This window comes from Mesoplodon densirostris, chromosome 16 (genome assembly GCF_025265405.1).
Source record: "Mesoplodon densirostris isolate mMesDen1 chromosome 16, mMesDen1 primary haplotype, whole genome shotgun sequence".
Classification (NCBI taxonomy): domain Eukaryota; kingdom Metazoa; phylum Chordata; class Mammalia; order Artiodactyla; family Ziphiidae; genus Mesoplodon; species Mesoplodon densirostris.
This window is the reverse complement of record NC_082676.1, coordinates 48,282,679-48,304,207: the sequence shown is the minus strand read 5'-3', so window position 1 is coordinate 48,304,207 and position 21,529 is coordinate 48,282,679. Positions and strand designations below refer to the sequence as shown.

The 21,529-nt window shown below is 37.2% G+C and overlaps 1 protein-coding gene across 4 annotated transcripts in view; it reads left to right on the top strand.

Annotated features, from left to right (window-relative positions):
• Positions 1-21,529, top strand: part of TNRC6A (trinucleotide repeat containing adaptor 6A) — a 99,224-nt gene that overhangs the window by 16,312 nt on the left and 61,383 nt on the right. For all 4 annotated transcript variants that reach the window (XM_060079019.1, XM_060079018.1, XM_060079016.1 and 1 more), the window contains exons 3-4: positions 6,281-6,368; positions 14,026-14,047. In XM_060079019.1, coding sequence (XP_059935002.1) covers positions 6,281-6,368; positions 14,026-14,047 — 110 coding nt within the window. The remainder of the gene's footprint in view (positions 1-6,280; positions 6,369-14,025; positions 14,048-21,529) is intronic.

Below are 21,529 nucleotides of genomic sequence, written 5' to 3'. Positions count from 1 at the left end.
GATGATTCACTAGGAAGGCTCACAGGATTCAGCATATAGTCATACTCATGGCTATGAATCATTACAGTGAAAGTATACAAAGCAAAATCTGTAAAGGGAAAAGGCACCTTGGACAAAATCCAGAGGAAACTAGGTAGGTGTAAGCTCCCAAGATTTCTGTCCCTGTGATGTCACACAGGATGTGCTTAATTTCTCTAGCATCAAATTATGATAACATATGTAAACTGTCTACCAGGAAAGCTCATTAGAAATTCAGTGCCTAGGGGTTTTTTTAGGGGCTGGTTATGTAGGTACCCTCTGCCTAACGTGTACCAAAATTCCCAACTGCCATAAAAAAAGGTTTTCAGCAAAGCTGTACTGTTTGTACTAAGCTTACCCATATCAGTTAGGGGTTGGTGGGAACCTCCCTGAAATCCAAGTTCCTTGCAACCTGCCAGTGGCCAACCTTACAGTCCTTTCTTAGGATCACAGTCTCAAACCTGCTGTGTTAATAACTCCTTTCTGCACACCATGGAAATCTATAACTCCTCTCCTTTTTTTTTTAACTAATGCGTAGTATTTCATGGTATGAGTACATTATGATTTGTTTAATTTTTCCCTATTGATTGGCTTTTAGGCTATTATTTTGCAGTATCTATTTTTGTACCTTTCCTTTTGTAGAGGCTTAGATTGAAATTGATGGGTCATAAACATAGTGATGTTTAAAAGTTTAATATTAATAGATATTTTTAAGTTGTTCACCAGAGGTCCTTGCTAGTCCATATCCAACAGCAGTTTACAGGAGTATCCTTTGGAAGAGATTGCTTTTAATGATACTCGTGTTGGGAATATAGGGAAAACCGACCAAGCATCAGGAAGAGCAGTTCCAGGATGGGCTTTCTAGATCCCAGGTCTGTCTTGCTGCCATTATGGACACTTGTCTTACTCATTCTCTTCCTGTTCCCAAGACACTTGGTTCACACGGTTATCTGCTTCATCTAATCTCCCACCTTGTTGCCTTTAATCATTTGGGTGGAGGCTTGTGATCATTTTTGTCTTTTATTATGGAAAATTTCAAACATACACAAAAATAGAACAGAATAAAGAACTTTCACTACCTATTACCCAGTTTCAGCAATTGTCAACATTTTGTCAATCTTGTTTCATTTTTCTCTTTTCCTTTTTTGGGAAGATGGGGTGGGGACTGGAGTAGTAAAAGCAAATCCTAGACATGATTTTTTTTTTTTTTTTTTTTTTTTTGCGGTACGCGGGTCTCTCACTGTTGTGGCCTCTCGCGTTGCGGAGCACAGGCTCTGGATGCGCAGGCTCAGCGGCCATGGCTCGCGGGCCCAGCCGCTCCACGGCATGTGGGATCTTCCCAGACCGGGGCATGAACCCGTGTCCCCTGCATCGGCAGGTGGACTCTCAACCACTGCACCACCAAGGAAGCCCGACATGATGTTTTTAAAAAACATTTTTTTGGTACTAATTTACAAAAATAATGCATGTTTACCATAACATTTTCCATGGGGATATGCTTTTTAAAAAACATAACAATTTCCCTAAACAGTTGGTTCAGTTGTGAGGTTACTGTAATGTCCTAGTTCAGGAGGGTATTTCCTCATGTCTTTCCTTAAATTTGTTTAAAGTTATACAAATATACAAACAGACAACTTTAAAAAAATATGGGCTAACACTGTTCACAGTTCTTCAAATTGCTTTTTTTTTTCATTTAACAATGTTAGGGACATTGCTTCAGATCAACTTTTTTTCAATACAATATGCTATGCTATTATAAAGCCATTTCTTTATTGATGGACATTCAACTTTTCTGCTTTTCAGCCCTTGTGAACCTTGCAGTGAACCTTCATACGCATATGGCCTTGTGTACTAGTGCTTTATTTCCGTAAGACACATTCTGAAGCATGGGGTGGCTGGTTAGATTATGTCTTCCTTCCTTCCTTCCTTCCTCCCCTCCTCCCCCACCCCACGTAGTATCTTAGTTCCCCAGCCAGGGATTGAACCAGTGGCCCCTGTAGTGGAAGTGCGGATTCTTACCCACTGGACCGCCAGGGAAGTCTCAGATTATGTGTAACTTTAATTTTTAAAACTGTTACCACAATACTTTCCAAAAGGTTATAGTAGTTTTCTACCAGTAATATAAGCAAGAACCTCTTAAGGTTCATTTTTGCCAGCACTGGATATTATTATTCTTGAACATTTTTGCCAGTGAAATTAGTATAAAAAATAGTGTAGCGTTATAGTTTTTTGCCTTTATTAGAAAGAAAACTCAGCAATTTATTTTAAAAAATAATATATTGAATTGGCTTTATACTAGGAAATGCAAAGCTTGGTTCAATACTAGAAAATCCACGATAGAGTTAATCATATCAGTGATGATCAAAAGACAAAAATTCTGTAACCATTTCAATAGATACAGAAAAGAAATCTAAGAGAATATAGCATGCATTCATGACTGAATTTCTGAGCAAACCAGAAACAGAACAGCCTTTTACTTTTTAAATATTAAAATTTAATATTAATACTGGAAAAATTTTAATATTTAAGTTTTTGAATACTTACATAGCTCAGAAACTAAAATACTGTATGAAAAGGTTTATACAGTGAGATCTCCCTTCCTCTCGGGACCAAATGCTTAGTTCCTTCTGCTTCCTCCCCCACAATTACTATTAGTTTCTTAGGTGTTCTTTTAGAGTCATTTTAGACACATACAGATGAATATGAATACATAGGCTCTCTCACTTTATACACAAATGGTAGAATACTATGTACTCTGTCATGCACCTTGCATTTTTCATGAGTTTTTTTTTTTTAAAGACAGGCATTTTTGCTCACTTCTGATAGCTTTTTAGCTACTCTCCTACTTCTCTCTCTTCTTAAAACAAACAAACAAGCCCCACAAAACTATTGAACTCCTCAAATATGGACCTTACAACTATTCACTAGTTGTGGTCTAGTTGTTTCTTCCACATTGTCCTCCCACAAACATTCACAAAATAAAAAATACTGAAATTGCTGTCTTAAATATCACCAATGCCTGGTCCCCTCTTGTTAAAACCAGTGGTTGTTTAGTCTTTGTCTTTGACTCTTTTGCAGTTCTTGCTCCTGATTATACACCCCATGGTTTTTGGAACTCCAATACTTTGTATTTCCTGTAGTACATTGTTCTTAAGTGTTCTTATAAAAGGTGGAAGGAAATAAGAAAAGGATTGTGGAGGCACACAGTCTGGAGAAAAGATAAAAGTGAGAAGATGTGTCACTTAACCTATCTAAAGGAAAAGGATTATTCTCTGTGGCTTCTGAAAAGAGAGCTAGTACTTTGGGAGGTATAATGGTGTAGGGGAAAGGAAGGACCATGACTTTGAGAACCAAGATTTGAATCCTTACTCCACTGTATACTAGCCATATGACCTTGGACAAGTCACTTAACCTTTCTGAGCTTCAGTTTCTTCATCTATAGAAGGGAAACCTGTCTCTATCGTTTTAAAAAAGTGACAAATGGAAAATATATTTAAACTGCCCGGCATAGTCACTGTAACATTTTAATCACTCAGAGGTTTGTTCTCATTCCTAGATCCAGAACTTGCATATTTGAGATATTTTGCTACTAACTTTCAAGGAATGAATGATTGCTGACTGGAATGTTGTCTTTGTGGAGCATGTACAACATGGACAGCTTAGACCTACCAAATCCGTCAACCCTTACTCATTTTGATAGATATGGTGAAAGATAGAATCAAATATCTTAAATGACTCTACTAGCATTTAAATTCTGAAAGTCGAAGTGTTTGGGTATATTTATATATTTTTTTCCAGTTGGCTTTCTGAAGGAGATGTGGGAAAAGTGTGGTTAGTTGGTGGTGATGACAGTGTTGAAGAAGAGAACTTTTTTCTCTTATGCTTCTGGTATCAATTGATACTATAATATTTCCTTGAGGAAATATTTTTTAAGTACTAAAGAGACCATTTTTGGTCAGGAAAACATGTGCTAATGTCATCAAAAAGTCTTCAAAATGAAGTTTGAGAAGGGAGAAAAAAATTCCGGGTAAATAGTAAAGGAACATCCCATAGAGTAAAATTATAGTGATGTAGAACAAGGTTAGAAAAGGACTTGTCTGTAATTCACAGGCAAACACAAAGAACAAATGCTAAAGATTCCTGAGTTTCTGCATAATAAGTGACCCTAAATATCTTGACAAAAGTAGAGTGAATACAGTCTTAGAGATGCCACTGAGAATTGGTGAGAGGGGTTCCTGACTAGGCATTTGAGTTGCTTACTCAAATGTGTTAAGTAAGCATTCTTCATTTAAACCTTACAGAAATGCTAGGAAGTAGATGCATACGGTAATTTATCCCCAGTTTTAATGAAGAAATTGAGGCTGAAGGAGTTTGAGTATTTGGAGCTAGTAAACAGCTTTGGTTGAGTAACGTGACAATGATGTAACTTATTTGCTTTTGTTTATGAACTTACTCTTTCTCTCACATGCTGTGGCTATCTCAGCCTTGGCTTCCAGGATTACAGTGAGTGAGCTTGCTCAGTCTCATTACCTCCCTCACACAGAATGCTAGAGAATGAGTCATGGTTACAGTTGGCTTGAATCTGTTTCGCTACTCTATTAGCCACATGACAGTGCTGCTTTGAACAAAACGGAATGAAATACAGCAACAGTTATCATCCTCTTCTTCCAACTTCTGATTTTAGCAGTTGTATACTTAACTTTTACTAAATTATCATCAATTTACATAATGTCACTCATTTTGTTTTTCATGGTCTCCCTGCGTCTTCTCTCAGTTTCTTCCATCAGCAAAGCCAACTTAGGTTTCATGTAATCTCAATGGAGTGCACCTATAGCACCCCTTCTAGTTTTGTATGTATTTGTCTGTGTTTCTCATTTTATCTTCTACTGCATCCCCACTGTCATATGCATTCCAGCCTTAATGAATTATTTACAATTTCCCAAGTGTCTAGTTCATGTCCCTTGAACCTTCTCTGCCTGGTATTCATAATGTCTCCTCTGGAAAGCTTCCTCAGGGCAGAGTTAGGTACTTTTTCTTTGTGTACTGATTTTCTTTAAGTATCTCGTGATTTTTGGTTGTCTGTTGATATTATGAATGAAAGTTTAGGTTCTAGACTCTAGGGTAATTAATGTAGGTACTTGAGTATGTTTCCTCCAACTTTGTGTAGATTTCATTACCCAGTAGCCCCCTACCTTGAAAGGGTTGGGGGGATGCTGATGGGGAGCCCTGTGTATGTGAAGGGTGTTGATTGTTAGGCTTCACTTTAGAGTTGTTTTTTTGGATTTAAATGCATTTGCTACCTGTGGCCGTGTAGCCATATAGGAATGGAAAGTGGATGGAAAGAGCTGAGTAGTTGTGGCCTTTCTATTCCTTATGCAGTCTTTGCTCTGTGCCTGTTTCTGCTCAACCAGCTCTAATCTTGGAGCCTCTCTGGAGCTCTACCAGAGGATGGCACATACAGCCGTTTAAGACTTCTCTTGTGTTTATTCTTAGGTTGCAGCTTCCTTTGCTCTTGTTTATTCATCAGCTCTGAATAGATTTAGTACCCTTTTCCCTATCATTTCAGTGAGGGAGAGTAGAAAGGAGGAGACAAATACATTTGCCCATTCATTTTGAAATCCCGAGCCAGAGGTTCTGTTGACAAATTTGAACATTTCTGATTTTAAGAATTGAAACAAACTTACTTACGTTAGTGCATTATGGGTTGTTTCCCAAGTATTGATAGAACAGTATAGAATGTTTATAGGATATGAAATTAGTATAATGCTAAAATACAAGTCATCTGTTTATGAATAAGTTGTGTTCTAAATATAGGTATACAGCTTTTTAGAGCTTTATAGGAGAGCTGAAGATACCCCAGATACCTGGTCAGGAGAGGATTGTGGGGAAGGTTCCAGGCATTGCCATTAGCTACTAATTGATAATTGGGGCCAGAAGCAAGGTAACTCTGCTCGTGAGATGTTGTTTACATTCTAGAATTGGAGGAAGTTGCTTGTTTTCCAGTGTAAAATTTGCTAACTTTAGGTTGTCTTCCTTGATATAACGTTAAGATAAAAGCTCTACTACTTGTGGCTTACTAAAGAAAAGTACTGTGCAGTGGCTGTATAGTTAGACTGAGGTTGCAAGTTGTGTTTTATTTCAATGAATGATAAAAGAATAATTTGCCATGTCTTTACTTCTAATAAGAGTGAAAATGAATCTATATGCAACATTACTGTTATTAATTCATTTTGGGAAAGTTAATTGCAACTGTGTGGTTCAGGGATTTAGTGCAAGAAGAAGAACAGTTGATGGAAGAAAAGAAAAAGAAAAAAGACGACAAGAAAAAGAAGGAAGCTGCTCAAAAGAAGGTAGTATATGTATAAACTAATTATTTATATTAAGCAGTTTAAACATAGATTAAAAAAGAAAATTACTCTTATCGGATTATTTAAAGCATTTGATTTAATGTTTTAACTTCAGTGGAGATTCATTTTAATATTTAATGTCTTTGAATATGCATTAATAGTAACTTGTTAAGTGTGTACAATTTAATGCATAGTTATTTGATTTTGCCAGTAATTTTTTTCGAAGGTAAGTGCTTTGCATAGGTCTTTATTTTTCGATTAGGTGTTCCTAGGTTTTCATAATACATCATTTTATAGTGAGAAGAGCATGGAATTTGTAGCTGCATAGAGAGGCTTTGAAATCGGGCTCTCCCACATAGCATACAGAACAGTGTGGCCTTCAACTTTATTTAGCCTCTCTGGGCCTTAGTTTCCTTATGTTTTGTAAAATGAGAGTTGAATAAAATAAGCTAATGTAATACATACACATAATAGAAAATAAAGGAAATAGTAATAAACATAATAGGAAACAAAGTGTCAATTTCCTTTTCTCTTTTTATTTAGTACCTGGGCTGATTTTTTTAATTTGCAGATTATGTTAGGATATTTAAAAATAAGCCTAAGACATACATGCTGCAAAAGATCTTTAACCAATACATTAATCAAAAACTGTAATCAAAGAAACACAAATTGCAGAAAAATAAAAGATGCCTGTAAAGATTTTTCCAAATTAATACTAGAGGCTGATGACAGTTAACTGAACTAGGCACTCATCTCCTGCTACATCAACGTTTCAAGGACCTTAAAAATGTTCTAAAAGACCCAGTGACGTTACTGTTCCATTTCTGTATTCTAATGAAAAGTTATGATTTTAATTTTTAATATATACCTTTTTTGTGCTAGGAACTGGATATAGACCAGAGCAACATATTTAGTAGGGAAAACAGGATACAAAACTATGGCAGGTAGGGATCTGTTGAAGCACAGAGAGAAGTGCTTAACTCAGCCTGAAATGGGGTAGAGGGACGGGGAAGTTTTCTTAGAAAAGAAATTAGCCAAGTGAATAAGGAGCAGAATGGAAAATGATTCCAGCAGTATAAACTGAGAATTAAGTGTCTATAGCCTGTATGTGTTAAAGTATGGGTTTTGATTGCAGGGGGTGGTGGTGGGAAGGAGCCAAGTGTAGAGATGTCGGGATGAGACTGGAGGGGTTGGTCATAACTGTTGGCACTTCTCGCATTTTGGCCATCGGGTGTTGGGGAAAACACCAAAGACATTTTAGTAGATTGACATAAAAGTTTGTATTTTAGAATTGTATTTAGAACCTTGGCCAATTGTGGAATTGGATTGGAAGGGGTAGAAACTAGAGACTGAGATATTGGTGAAGGGACTATTAAAAGAATCCATAGAATTTGTTGAAAGGATATGAAGGGAGGGTAACCTAGATTGACTTTTAGGTTCCAGAGTGAGTGGCTGAGTACATTTTGGGAGCAGTTAACCAGGTTAGGGGATACACAGAAAGGGGAAAAGAAATATAATTCAGTTCTGAACTTGCAGGGTTTAAGGTGTGATGAAGCGAGTAAACTGGGGAAGAGCAGAGTACAGAGCACAGAGTGTGGAGGATGAGTTGATGTAATAGGCGACCCTTGTTGTTGGCCTTTTGTTTACTCAGGAGTGATGGGAAGAGATGCATTTGGAATAGATTCCTAGTATAGAGTTTTGGCATTGATAATGCCTTAGGCCTCTGTCAGAGGCCTGTTGGTATAGGATCGTCTTTGCAATTTGATCAATCTTTGCTTAGGATTTGTTATGAAAAAGTTGTGTCCTCTGTAAGTCTAAGGTTGGGGGGAAGGCTTATCAGACTTTTGTTCGGTGTGTGAAGGCCAGTTACTTAATGAAAAGAGCCTCTAAGAAACTTGAGATATATTGAGGAAGATGCTTGAGTATACTTTGTGTAGAATCATTAGTTTGGCAAGCATCTGAGTGATGCATTAGGCCATGTTGATCCCCTGCTTCTAAGGAGTTCAAGATTTAGCTGGTAAGTCAGGATGTATGTGAAATGACTAGAGAAGAGGCCTTAAGTTATTATATAGTGAAGCATGTTTATTTGGAATTTACTGTATTTACTGAGGAAATTCTAAGAAAGAGAGGAGTCCCTCGAATGACTTCTTTAAATAGTGTTTTTTTTTTATTGAGGTATAATTGGCATATACATCATTTTAGTAGTTTTCACTTGTACAACATAATGATTCAATATTTGTGTATGTATTGTGAAATGATCATCCCAGTAAATCTGGTTAATCATATCCATACCTAATTGGAGAATTTTTTTTCTTGTAATGGGAACTTTTAAAATTTTAAATATTGTATTTTTAAATATGTAATGTGAGTATAATTTTTAAGTTGTAACATATACAAATAAATGACTCTAATTGTTAAAGTTTACCTTTATATTCTTTATAACCAAATCTAAGTCACCAAGGCAGTGTCTTTAACACACGAATGAGGATTTTCGTGGCATTTGGCCCCTCACAAAATCTGAAGTGAGTTCTTCATACTGTTTCCACTCCATCCCTGCCTCATTTACTGTAGGGTTCCAGGCTCTCACCCCAACTGTGTCCCACTGGAACCATCATCAGAGATATGGTTCCATAACCATTAGAGAGATGGGGAGGGATTTTTTTTCCCCCTTTCTTTTGTCAGATCTTCAGCATTGATAGGGATTCCTATGTATCCTATAGAAAAAGTAATATCTAGTGATTGAACACAATATAAAGGAATATCTAATATTTAGATATTTAAAGGAATATTTAATATCTTTAATAAATGTTAAGCTTAGTAGACTAATGCCACTGTAAATAAGACTGCTTTCTGAATTCTAGATAGCCAGCTTACAACTGAATTTGAATTCAACCCATTGGTGAAATGAGGACAGCTGGTATTTCTGTAGGCTGTTACCAAATAGCTCTTTAAAAACAAAATAAAAGGAAAAATATCCCAAGTTGGCACACTTATAGCCCATATGAAAGATTGTGAGTCACAGGAGTTTTAAGATAAGTTTCCTGGAGCTTGTCTTTTGTCTGTAGTAGGAGCCAGCAGGTGTATCCAGGTAGGTGACAGAGATCTCCATAAGCTAGGGAGACAGGCCCATTTATATAAATGTTGAAACATGAATTCACTATGGTAAAAACAGTCTATCTGTTTTATGTAATCTATGCACACTTTGAAAAAAACTATATATTTTTGTTTCTGAAAAGACTTCAGATACTATCTGTTTTAATCCATTCATTTTATATATAAAGAACACAAGCATTAAAATGAGTTAAGTGTCACCATCAGGGTGACAGAACAGGAATAGAATTGAAATCTTTTTATTCCCCCAGGTTTTCCAAAACTCGGTGCTATGGCTTTATCCTTTTGGTATAGAACATTATCTTATACTTTTACTTTATTTTTCACCAACTAAAGGTGAACTTTAAAGCTGGAAATAATATGGTGGTTTTTATAAGGCATTTAATAAGTCTTTATGCCATGAATACAGAAAACAGATTTAACAGTCTCTAACTGTGGTCTTTCAAAGAAATTTAAATTCAAACCAGAGTTAATTTCTATTTTAAATAAAAAACTAGATACACAACTCCTTATATAAAGAATTAGACACCAAACAAAGCTCACTGCACTATTTGTACTATGATAGTTTTTCTAATTTTGTCTATTAGTTAAATATCTATTTAAATTCCTTTAAAATTTTTTGACACAAAATTACATGGTTTTTATTTTATTTCAGTTCCATACATCTCTAGTTAATAATAGAAATCAATGGATGATTTTTTATTTTTTATTTTTTGAAAAGCCTTCTATTTCACATCTAAGACTTATGGCTATTTGCTTACCTTCTGATTCTAGGCTCAGAAAATAATTTGATATAGCACAAGAATGTAGTTTCTGTACTTAAGAGAAGGCTAACAATAGTAGTAGTAGGTTGTTACCATAGATTTATCTCTAGGTTCTGTTTTTAGAAGAAATTTCTAGATGGAATCTTGAGGGAAATGTAGTGAGGAGGAAAAAGGAGGATGAGAAATCGGTTAATTATAGAGGGATCATTTAGCATAAACTTTACTTTAAACTTGTAATTGTAGTTCCTAGAAAGCATATAATGGTTGAGGGTTGGAAGGAGGCACCAACACAAATTGGGATCTTTCGGTAGAGAATGTTTAAAAGTCAGTGTTCATGGATATTTTTGTTATTGTGTTAAAAGCTTGAAGGGATTTTTATAAAAGGCTTTGTGGATTTAAATGTACTCATTTCGAGCTTAAATTAGTCTTACGTTGTAGAAAACTTCCAATTTCATTCCTCCTTTTTGGAAATTTTAGTATTTACTAGTTATGTCTCCCAAAGGCTGTTTTGTTCTGAGACTAGAGACCATATTCATCAATCTAAGTAGCAAATTTTCTCAGTAACCTAAGTGGTAATGTAACCAGGCCTGGAGCATTGTACTCATCAAGGGCAGTTAGGTATTGTCTTTACAGTCCTGGCCCTTATTTAAGCTTACTCTTTTCTTTTTTTTAAAAAAATCATTCAGCAGACCTGGGTTCTAGACAGTGTGCTGCTTGCTGAGAAATCACAGAAAAGATCTCTAACCAGTAATTATCTCATTTAAAATAAGTGAATCAAACTATTAATTCTTTATTCCTTGTTTTAGTTTCTAATACCTGGCACTGTTAAGATATTTTAGATGATTAGAAAAAGAGAAAAAAAGTAAGACCTGGGAGCTGGGAGTGAGTTTGAGTCAAGTTTGTGAGAGAAAGGAGCCAAAGCATGGGTGAGTAGGGCACTAGGGAATATCTGTTGAATGCTTTCTGTATGCTAGGCACTGTCCTAAGCGTGCTCTCTTTTATTTTTTTCCCCTAAGCTCTTTATATGAGTTAAATCCTTTTAGCCTCACAACAACTCTGAGGTAGGTATTTTTGTTCCTGTCTATAGATGAGAAACCCGAGCTTTAGAGAAGTTAACTAATTTTGACCAAGGTCACACTGTAAATGGTGGGGCCAGGAGCCAAAGCCAGGCAGTCTGGCTTCAGACTCTGAGCCCTTAACCACTGAGGTGTACTTAGGGGTCGAGGAGCTGGGACAAGTGGTGCAGAGCCTGACAAACAAAGCACCTGGCATGGACCTGGCATGGGTGTGTCTGCCACTTGTCTGATGCCTTCACTAATAAACTGAGGCAATTGTGATAATTGCTTGTGGAATCACAGCTCAGGTTTTTTGTTTGTTTTTAAGAAAAAAATATTCAAAATAGAAATACTTTTGCTTCTCAGTTTGCCAGAATCCTTTAATTCTGTTGTACAAGATCCACAATGATACCTCACGTTTGAATAGTATTATTTATCCAGAAAAGATCTTTTTATATTTTACTTGAGCCCTATAATAGCCCTGAAAAGGTAAGCAGAACAGTTTTTTTTTTCTCCTCCTCCATTTGAGGGATTAGGAAACTGAGACCCAGAGGGTTTAAATGACAAGGTCATTTAAAAGTAAGACAAAACAAAAAAAAAACAGTTGAAGTTAATTTTAATATATTTTATATAACCCAATATATCCAAAATATTACTATTTCAACATGTATTCAGTATAAAATATTATCCATGAAATTATTTACCTTTTTAAAAATACTAAATAATAGAAATCTGGTATGTATTTTGTGCATATCACTTCACACTAGCTCTATTTCAGTGGTCAGTAAACACATGGGGATAGTGGCCACCATTTTGAACAGTGCAGACAAATATGCTTAAAATCACTGACCCCACTTGGAAAATTCTCTTTTTAATAGTTTGAGTAATATACAAGTTCCCTGGACCAACCAACAAAAACCTATTTGAACGAAATGGAACTTTTTCAGTTCTATTTCCTCCTAATCAGGAGCTCTTGGGTTCTATTACTTATATTCTTTCACTATATTAGTTGGTGTTCTGATGGGCAGACTCTTTTGAGTGTCCCCTTGGTGCTGTTCTCTGTAGCTGACACAGTACTGAATGAGGTTGATCATTGTTCTCAAGCAACATGGAGGTTTTTTTTCCCAAAGGAGTTGGCATAGTAGATATCCTTTATGTTGTAAGGCCTAGAAGAGCAACACTATATATCTTGGGGTTTAGTAATGTGGTCATGGTTTCTATGTACTGTAGCCTAGTTTCCTTTGGAAGTAAACCGTGGAAGAGACCAGGTGAGTTAAACAAAAAAACAAAACAACGCACAAAACAACACACAAAACCTGTTTTCAAGATGCAGAATAATTTCCGTGTTTATTTTTTGGGTTTCAGAAAATTATGTTATCTTATAGTTTGACGTGATGCTTGTAATACTTGGAAGTATTCAGATACTGAGTTCTCTCTAATAAGACTATTTTTCTATTACCAGATTTTAAAAACAATTTCTTCCAGAAATAAATTAAGTGTTCAAGCTAGTTGACTGGTCTTTTGCCATTGTCCTTCCATCAATTTTTTTTTTTTAATTTTCGATCCATATAAAGTAAAAGATGGGCCTCCATTATTTTATGTGTCACTAGTGCTCTAAAACTTGGCAGAGTACTTCAGTATCTAGATTGACTCTCTGGCTCCCCGGGGAAAGACTAATGTTTGGTGTGGCTTCAATATTATGGTAATTGCCATATAGTTCTATAATGATATAATTTTAAAACTGGTGTTTTTGGTAACAATTTAATATGACTAAGCAAAATGAATTATCCTGCCCTATGACAGTTAAGAAAAGCTTTATCTTCATTTAGAAACAATTCCTGGTTATTCAGTTACTAATTATTCAGTCTTCCCTCACCTCCCTGGCTATCCTTGTATCTTTTTTTTTTTAGGATTCCCGCACAGTTGGGCATAATCAAAAAGTTGATTTTCACTTGGGGCCTTTGTCTGTAATCAGTTCTTTCTGAGGCCCTTGAAGTTTGAGCCAGCCCCCTTGAGGCAGTCCTACTGTCCTCAAGCCCCTCCCGCTGTTGTGTCAGAGACAGTGGAAGTAGGGGCAGGCATGGGAAGCAGGGCCCGTGTCAGTTTAACTTCAGAACACAGTAATTTTAATTGAATTGTCAGATGTGTCAAAAGTGACAAATGTTTCAAAAGTTTTCCCACCCAAAAATACTTAAAAGTTCACCATGCTTAACTGTAGCAGCCTAACTTCCAGGAGTTAAATGTATTACTAATTTGGCCAAAGAAGCTTTATGCAGCTTTTCTTCCAGAAAACTTCATTCATGTTTTATCATGTGATACAAGAAAATTTGAAGCCCTTTAAACATCTGCAAAACTCATTAGATCCATTAAAGGTAAAGGTGACAGTTATATAATTTTAGAACTAAATGAAGAGAGAAGTGAAGTTCCACTTATCATTATTATTATTATATACTGTCATACAGTGGTGTCTTTTCTGCTTTGTGCCTAAAGCATTTCAAGAATTTTTTTTTACTAATAAACATTGTGTCAGGGACAATGGGGCACATCTGTGGGAAAAGCATGCTTTCTTTGCATATCTTTTCCTATGTAGTTCATCTAAATGACAAATTCCTTATTTAATAAAAATGTATATGTCTTATGTAATAGTAATATATGAGCATTTTATCATAACAATCCATTTCTTTCAGTTTCATATTTACATTGTTTTTTGTTTGTTTGTTTTTATTTTAGGCCACTGAACAAAAAATCAAAGGTACGTTGTTTAAAGCTATTTTTTATTCTTTTTTTCATTAAAGGAAGGTTGTTGATATGCATTTTTATTCACCTCCAGGATGGGAGAGAGAAGAGCATGAAAGGAACAGGGGGTGGGGACAGACTTCTTCAGTGACATCACCGTGGAGTCATCTTTTGGGGTTTATGATTTATTGTAGTATATATTACCACCTTAAAAATATACTGTTTCGAGACCTACCTTACATTTATCTCCTAGAATAAACACCACTTCCTAACACACTTCCTTGATTGGAGTCTTTGAGCACATGTGCCTTTCCTTCAGTCTTCCATCTAAAAGTCTTCTTGTCTGGAGCTACCTCTAGGACTTTATTCCTTGTTCTCTGTATAATATTGTCCCCAACTCCTTCCTGTAGGCAGACAGTGACATCCATTCTATGTTATCACTGAGAATAGTAGATTGCTAACATTATGGTCAGGTTGAACAGCCCCCAGTACATGCCAAGCAAAAGACTTCAGGATGGTAAGGAAACAGGAACCTAATTCCTCTCAGATCCTGAATCAGGAGTTCTTCACCTTCCCAGGAGTTGACTACCTGTAATGAAAGGTGTAGGGCTCTCTGATGCTGAACTTGTTAGGCCTAAAGATTCTGAATTTTTACGTAAGCTATACCCAAAGTATAATCTCTGCATTTGGCTGATACCTGCACTCAAAACTGCTTGTTTTTATTAGAGGTTAAAGTAAGACATTGCTTTTTTTAAAAAAAATAAATTTATTTATATTTTTATTTTTGGCTGCGTTGGGTTTTCATTGCTGCATGCGAGCGTTCTCTAGTTGTGGTGAGCAGGGGCTACTCTTCATTGTGGTGCGTGGGCTACTCTTCGTCGCGGTGGCTTCTTCTGTTGCGGAGCACGGGCTCTAGGCTCGCGTGCTTCAGTAGTTGTGGCTCGCGGGCTCTAGAGCGCAGGCTCAGCAGTTGTGGCACACGGGCTTAGTTGCTCAGCAGCATGTGGGATCTTCCCGGACCAGGGCTTGAACCCGTGTCCCCTGCATTGGCAGGCAGATTCTTAACCACTGCGCCACCAGGGAAGTCCAAGGCATTGCTTAAAGTAACATTTTTAGGTGCAGTTGTATGAGAGTGAACAAGAACAGATAAGGAAGACCTTTTTGAGGTTGTGAGTCTTAAAGATGAGACAGCGTGTCAAAGAAAGAATGAAATGGCAGAGGGATCAACATGAGTGAAGGCACAGAGACAAGACATAATGTGATGTTATGTGCATTGGTGGTATTCCAAGAGCATTAAATACCTAGTGATAAGTGGTCAGGGTTGAGGGGTTTTTCTGAAGGAGGTAGGCAGGGACCAGGTCAGAGAGGGCCTTATATGCTAAATGTACTCAAGGAGCCACTGAAGAGCTTAAGAAGAGGGTGACATCATTTGTTTTTTCATTCTTTTAAATCTAGCAATCACTTACATGGAAAGTTTTGGTTGAAAGATGGGCAGGGATTTGAAAGATGGAGCTAACAGAAAAAAGACACTGGGCAGAAGAGGCAGGTGGACAAGAAGAGGGAATATTCAGAGAATGAGAATAGGGGTGTTAAAGGGAAGGGGCCGAATATAGGCATAGAGGTAGGGGGAACCAGAGGACGGACTTCATGCTGCTTAAAGAGTGGAGAGCTAGGGGGCTTCCCTGGTGGTGCAGTGGTTGAGAGTCCGCCTGCCGATGCAGGGGACACGGGTTCGTGCCCCGGTCTGGGAGGATCCCACATGCCGCGGAGCGGCTAGGCCCGTGAGCCATGGCCGCTGAGCCTGTGCGTCCGGAGCCTGCGCTCCGCAAGGGGAGAGGCCACAACAGTGAGAGGCCCGCGTACCGCAAAAAAAAAAGAGTGGAGAGCTAGCAAAGTTCTTGTATTTAGAGGTCATGGTCATAAGCTATGCTTTAAGAACATTTCTTTGTCAGTTGTGTCTAGCATCACCAAAAAGGAGCAGTACTAGAGAAGAGAAGAGAAGGAATAGAGAGGGTAATGAGGATTTGAACTGAGGTCTTGACAGTAGAGGTAGGAGATGGATGACAGATGTTTGAGATATAATTGACGGGATTGGTGAGATCAGAAGAGGACCTGAAGGTGATATTGTGGCTTTGAATTTGGATGTCTAAGAAAGTTACAGGGATGTGGAATGATGCAGGGAGTAGCACTGCCAAATTAGTTTAGTGGGAACATGGGGAATTCCCTGGCAGTCCAGTGGTTCGAACTCTGAGCTTCCAGTGCAGGGGCCACAGGTTCCATTCCTAGTTGGGGAACTAAGGTCCTGCAAGCCTTGTGGCATGCCCCCCCCCCCAAAGAAAAATTTTAGTAGGAACATGACCAAATTAATTTTCTTAAAACTCCACTTTTCTCACACCACTCGCCTGGATAGGAATGTTGAGTTGTTCCTTGTTGCTTTGCTTCAAAACCAAACTCCTGGTTGACTTTCAAGTCCCGCTTTAATCTGACCTCCCATGATCTAACCAACTTGTTTCCCATCACTCCTTTATACTTTTCAGATCATTCTTATCTTTTTCATGTTCATTCCTGTTTGTTTCTTTTTGATTCCATTTCTTAGCCAAGGATGCCTTTCAGCTTTTCTAACCCTCTCAGAACTCATCTTCTAGTGGATCTCTCTAACTGCCCTTGATCCTTCCCTTTCCAGTTTCTTAGGATGTTGTGATGTGTATTAAGCTTGGGGCACTCACTTATATTCTATCTTAGATTTTTGACTGGTCCATGGATATTTGTTTCTTCAGACGTGATCTTTGAGTACCTACTGTTTATATCCTTTCCAAATGTAAGTCATTCTTTTACATCCATACATAAAACATGAACATATTTGAACCTTTTTTTTAGATTTTCCACAATTCTGAGAATGTTAGGCTGAGTATATGAAAGTCACTTCAAAATGCTTTATGTTGTTTTGCCAACTATTTTACTCACTTCATCCTTCTTTTGATGGCAGCTCCCTTCATACTTGGTCACGCTTATTCTGATTCATGAAAATGTATTTATTTTCGTGGTGTGTACAATATATGGTGTTTATGGAAGTGATTAGATTATAAATTGGAGGCTTGTGGTATGGGTTTGGCTCACACAGTTGTTTTTTTTTTTACTAAACTTTATTTTGGAATAATTTATGATTTACTGAAAAGTTGAAAAGATAGTACAGAGAGTTTCCATATAGACCTCACCCAGTTCCCCATTATTAACATCTTACATTTCTGTGGTACATTTGTCAAAACTAAGAAACTGACATACGTTGATATTACTGAACTCCAGACTGTATTTAGATTTCACCAGTTCTTCCATTAACTTTTCTGTTCTAGGATGCAATGCAAGATAATTTGTTTAGTTGTCATTTCTCCCTGATCTCCTGTGGTCTCCACACAGTGTTTTTATTGTTATCCTTTAAATTTTTAATTGATTGCCAACATTTAAAAATCAGGAGAATTCACCTAATTCAGGATTATAGTTTATACTGTCAGCATCCTTTCTGTCTTTCTGTATTATAGAGTCTGTATAAAGCCCAGGTTTAGTCACATGTGGCTCTTAAGTACTTGAAATCTGGCTAATGTGACTGAGGAACTGAATTTTAAATTTTATTGGACCACATAGTTGTAGAGCCTTCTTGGTTGTTAAGAGTCAAGATTTTAGTGCTCAGACTGCATAACTGGTTAGGCCCGGCACTCCCTGTAGAATTCTGCCTTAATGAGCTACTTCTTTTTCTAAGGCTACTGCCATTCCCGATTAAATAATACCTACTTATGTTGCTCTCATTCAGTGGTGAAACTGTATAAAAGCTGGATTTTTGTAAGGTGTCGTAAATTAAATTCTTGACCAGCTTTCTTATATGAGAACAATATGATGTTTATTTCTTGGTGCAGTGGACTCATGCGTCATCTCATAAAAATGTGGACCATTATAATGAGTGACATAATGAAATTTCTGAAAATTTTATTCTTACCTTTTGACTTGAACTTGGAAAAACTGTAAGGAGCATAGCTATTTGAATGTTTGAATATTTGAAATTCCTTTCTAAGATATGTATATGATGAGTATCTCTTTGAAACAGCAGAGGAATGAAGTGCTAAAAAAATTATGATGAGTTACAGGAACGGATGGGTATCCTGTGGACCTATACATTGTAAAGACAGGGAAGGACTGGGAACTCTATCAAGAATAAACGTCATTTTTTAAAAACAGCTTTCCAGCTCTGACACTGGCTTGTTTTGGAAGCATACTAATTGTACATTCCTTGCAAAAGAATAAGCACTGTTAATTTTTGACAGCTAATATTTATTTTTCTGTCTGTCTGTATCATGTCAGTGCTTTCTTCAAGTGGTTTCATAAGCAAGCTAATTACAGAGAATAACAAACCCTAGAGCTCCTAAAGGAGATGAGGGGAGCCTGGGATGGAAGCAGGAATAGAGAAAATTTGATACAGATTTTCTGTTTTCTGGTGATCACATAGGGAAGCATAGTTTATTGTGGCTGTTCTCTTTCCGGATTAATTAAAAACTCATGAGAATTGACTCAACATTTAAAACACATTTTTGTTACTGCCATAGTTGGAAACCATTATTTGTATTCAATTCTAGCCTTTCTGTTTTTCTATCAAACACAATTTCATTACTTAACTCCATTGATCTAGGGAGTGATCAAAATATTCAAGAGCTGTTAAATCAGCTGCATGTCACATCATATTGGAGGCGTCAAGATAGCTAACTCTGAGCACTTACTCTGTAGCATGCACTGTGCTTTATATTTATATTGTGCTTGATTATATTTCATTTAGTCAAGGCGAGATTCTGAATATTTAATTACTAATAGTGAATGGGCACCAGTGATTCATAACACTGTACTGGAGCAGACCTAAGATCTTAATGTGCTAAGATTAACCCTTAGCTATTGAATTTTGGGAAATGTGTGGGACCCAGCAAAGGCACCAGGGCAGCAGCCTGGGAACTGTGAGACTTAATGCAGTGGATAGTTAAAAACTAATACAGGAATAGGGCTTCATCAGTGTGTACTAGCACAATATAAGGCTGCATTTAATCGTTTCAACAGCCCTATGAGAGTGGATAGTATTATCACCATTTACAGGTAAAATCAAGGTTAAGAAAGGTTAAGTAACTTTCCTATTGGTTATGCAGCTGATTGGTGTCTGAGTAAGGGTTGGACTACTAACCCTACTGGGCTCTACTGCTGCTTTTTCTTAGAAAATATCCCTGTAGTTAGTTACATGGAAGACAGAACAGGAGAGCTACACCATTGCCCATGCTTTTTAAAAAAAAAAAAAAAAATTAAGTTTCCTAGTTCATACTCTTATTTATTTATTTATTTATTTTTGGCTGTGTTGGGTCTTCGTTTCTGTGCGAGGGCTTTCTCTAGTTGTGGTGAGCGGGGGCCACTCTTCATCGCGGTGCACGGGCCTCTCTCTGTCGAGACCTCTCCCATTGCGGAGCACAGGCTCCACATGCGCATGGTCGCTCCGCGGTATGTGGGATCTTCCCAGACCAGGGCTAGAACCCATGTCCCCTGCATTGGCAGGCAGACTCTTAACCACTGCGCTACCAGGGAAGTCCCTGCCCATGCTTTAATAACATGCAATGAATGAACTAAAACAATGCATCTTTTAAAAATATTACAGAAAGATCTTCTAACAGATTTTATAGTAGTTCCCTGTTGACTGAGCACAAAGAAATAAATAAAAAATTGTATTACCAGCAAAATTTTTTGAATCAGAGAGGTTTCGACAATTTTGTGATTTGTGAAGTGGTTGACTTTTCAGGAATCATTTAACATTCATGAAATACTTATTGTGTGCCCACCCTGTTTCATGCACTGTTGTGGTCACTGTTGTGCATGAACAAAACAAACTCCAAGTCCTTGTCCCCGCTGTGTTTCCATTCTCATCTTTGTTTTAAATGTTTTTACCTGTGATCTCAGCTTAGCACTCTGTTTTCTCCACGAGATCATAAGTTGCTCAATCACAAAGCCTCCTACAATAATGAAATTCAGGAACTTTGGTGGCCTGACAAAGGATCACTGTACTGCATACAGGAGAAGATTGAGGCCCAAATAGATTGTGACTTGAAACACATTGCCTGACCTTATTCACATAATGGCACATGTAGAAAATGACATTTGTGGGGCTATTGTAAACAGAAGAGGCTGCTGCTCTCAGCTGAGGATGACGATCTAGAGAGTCTGGTCACCTGGACTCTGAAGTGCTGCTCCCCTCAGCATCCCTATAACCGATTCCTGTCACACAGATTGGAAAGGTCTGCTGTTAGAATTGGGGTTCAGTTCAGTGTTTTTCTCCACAGTATGCATGGTAGAAACATGACTTTTGTACCACAGGCAGGTATTAGGTAATATTTGGAAGACCAGGTTCTGATTCCAAATGTGCCATGATAGTACTTCGGCTTTATGAGAGATTTTGAAGGCAAATGGGTACTGACCTCTTTGAAGAAGAGGAGGTTGTTACTGATTAAGAATTTACTAATGGTGAATGTGTTTCTATGAAGATGTCTTTGAGCTATGTAACAAAAAGATTTCTAACTGTGCACTAACAGAAAGGGGGGAAATGGGCTTCTGCTTCCATGGGAGTCAATAAAAAGTACTGTTTTTAGGTATATCATAGTCACCATTTTTCCTTTTCTCCTATTGAGAAAGAAATTATTTATATAGATTTATACATGTAAATCTAGATTTATGTACTCAGGAGGTTATGAAGAATGCTAAGGACCCCTTTTTGTTTTAGGTAAGAACCATTTTATTTCTACCAAATGTAGATGTGTTTGCTTATAAATACTAATAAATTATTAAAATAAGTAGAAAAGATTTTGGTGAATTCAGATGCCTGATGAGACTGGAGCAGGACAAAGGAGACAGGAAATAGATATGAGAAAAGCAGAGATTACTGCAGTTAACAAAGTAAACTATTGTCAAAAACTAGATTCAGGGACTAATGAGCCTATAGTTGTTGGAGGCATCGTATGGTTGTGTCCTGAGCCCTGAGATATTTTGCCTGGGCAACAATTAGGTCTTCAATTTCAAAGAAAACAAATCAGGAGTCTTCTGGTATAAATTTTGGAGTAGAAGTCGGGATGGATTAGCAAGAATAGCTTTATCAGTTACAACCAGGTAAAAGAAAGCTCCAGACTAGGAAAAAACACATTATATATCATCATTTTCACTTTTATATACTTGTAGGTCTAATTAGAATAGTAGCTGTGCTTCAGAATGCTTACTAAGAGCTCTCTCTCTCAGTGCCACTAGCCTTAGTGAAAGTACGCCTGATAAAATGTTACTTAAAGGCAGCATTTTGCCAGAAGTGAAAAGCATTGATTCATCTAATAAAATAATCCTGGAATTTTTGTGTAAACCAGGCATAGTGGTTAAAAGTCCAGTCTTCTGAGTCAGATAAACTTGGATTTGAATACTGCCTTTGTAGTTCTTATCTCTGTGA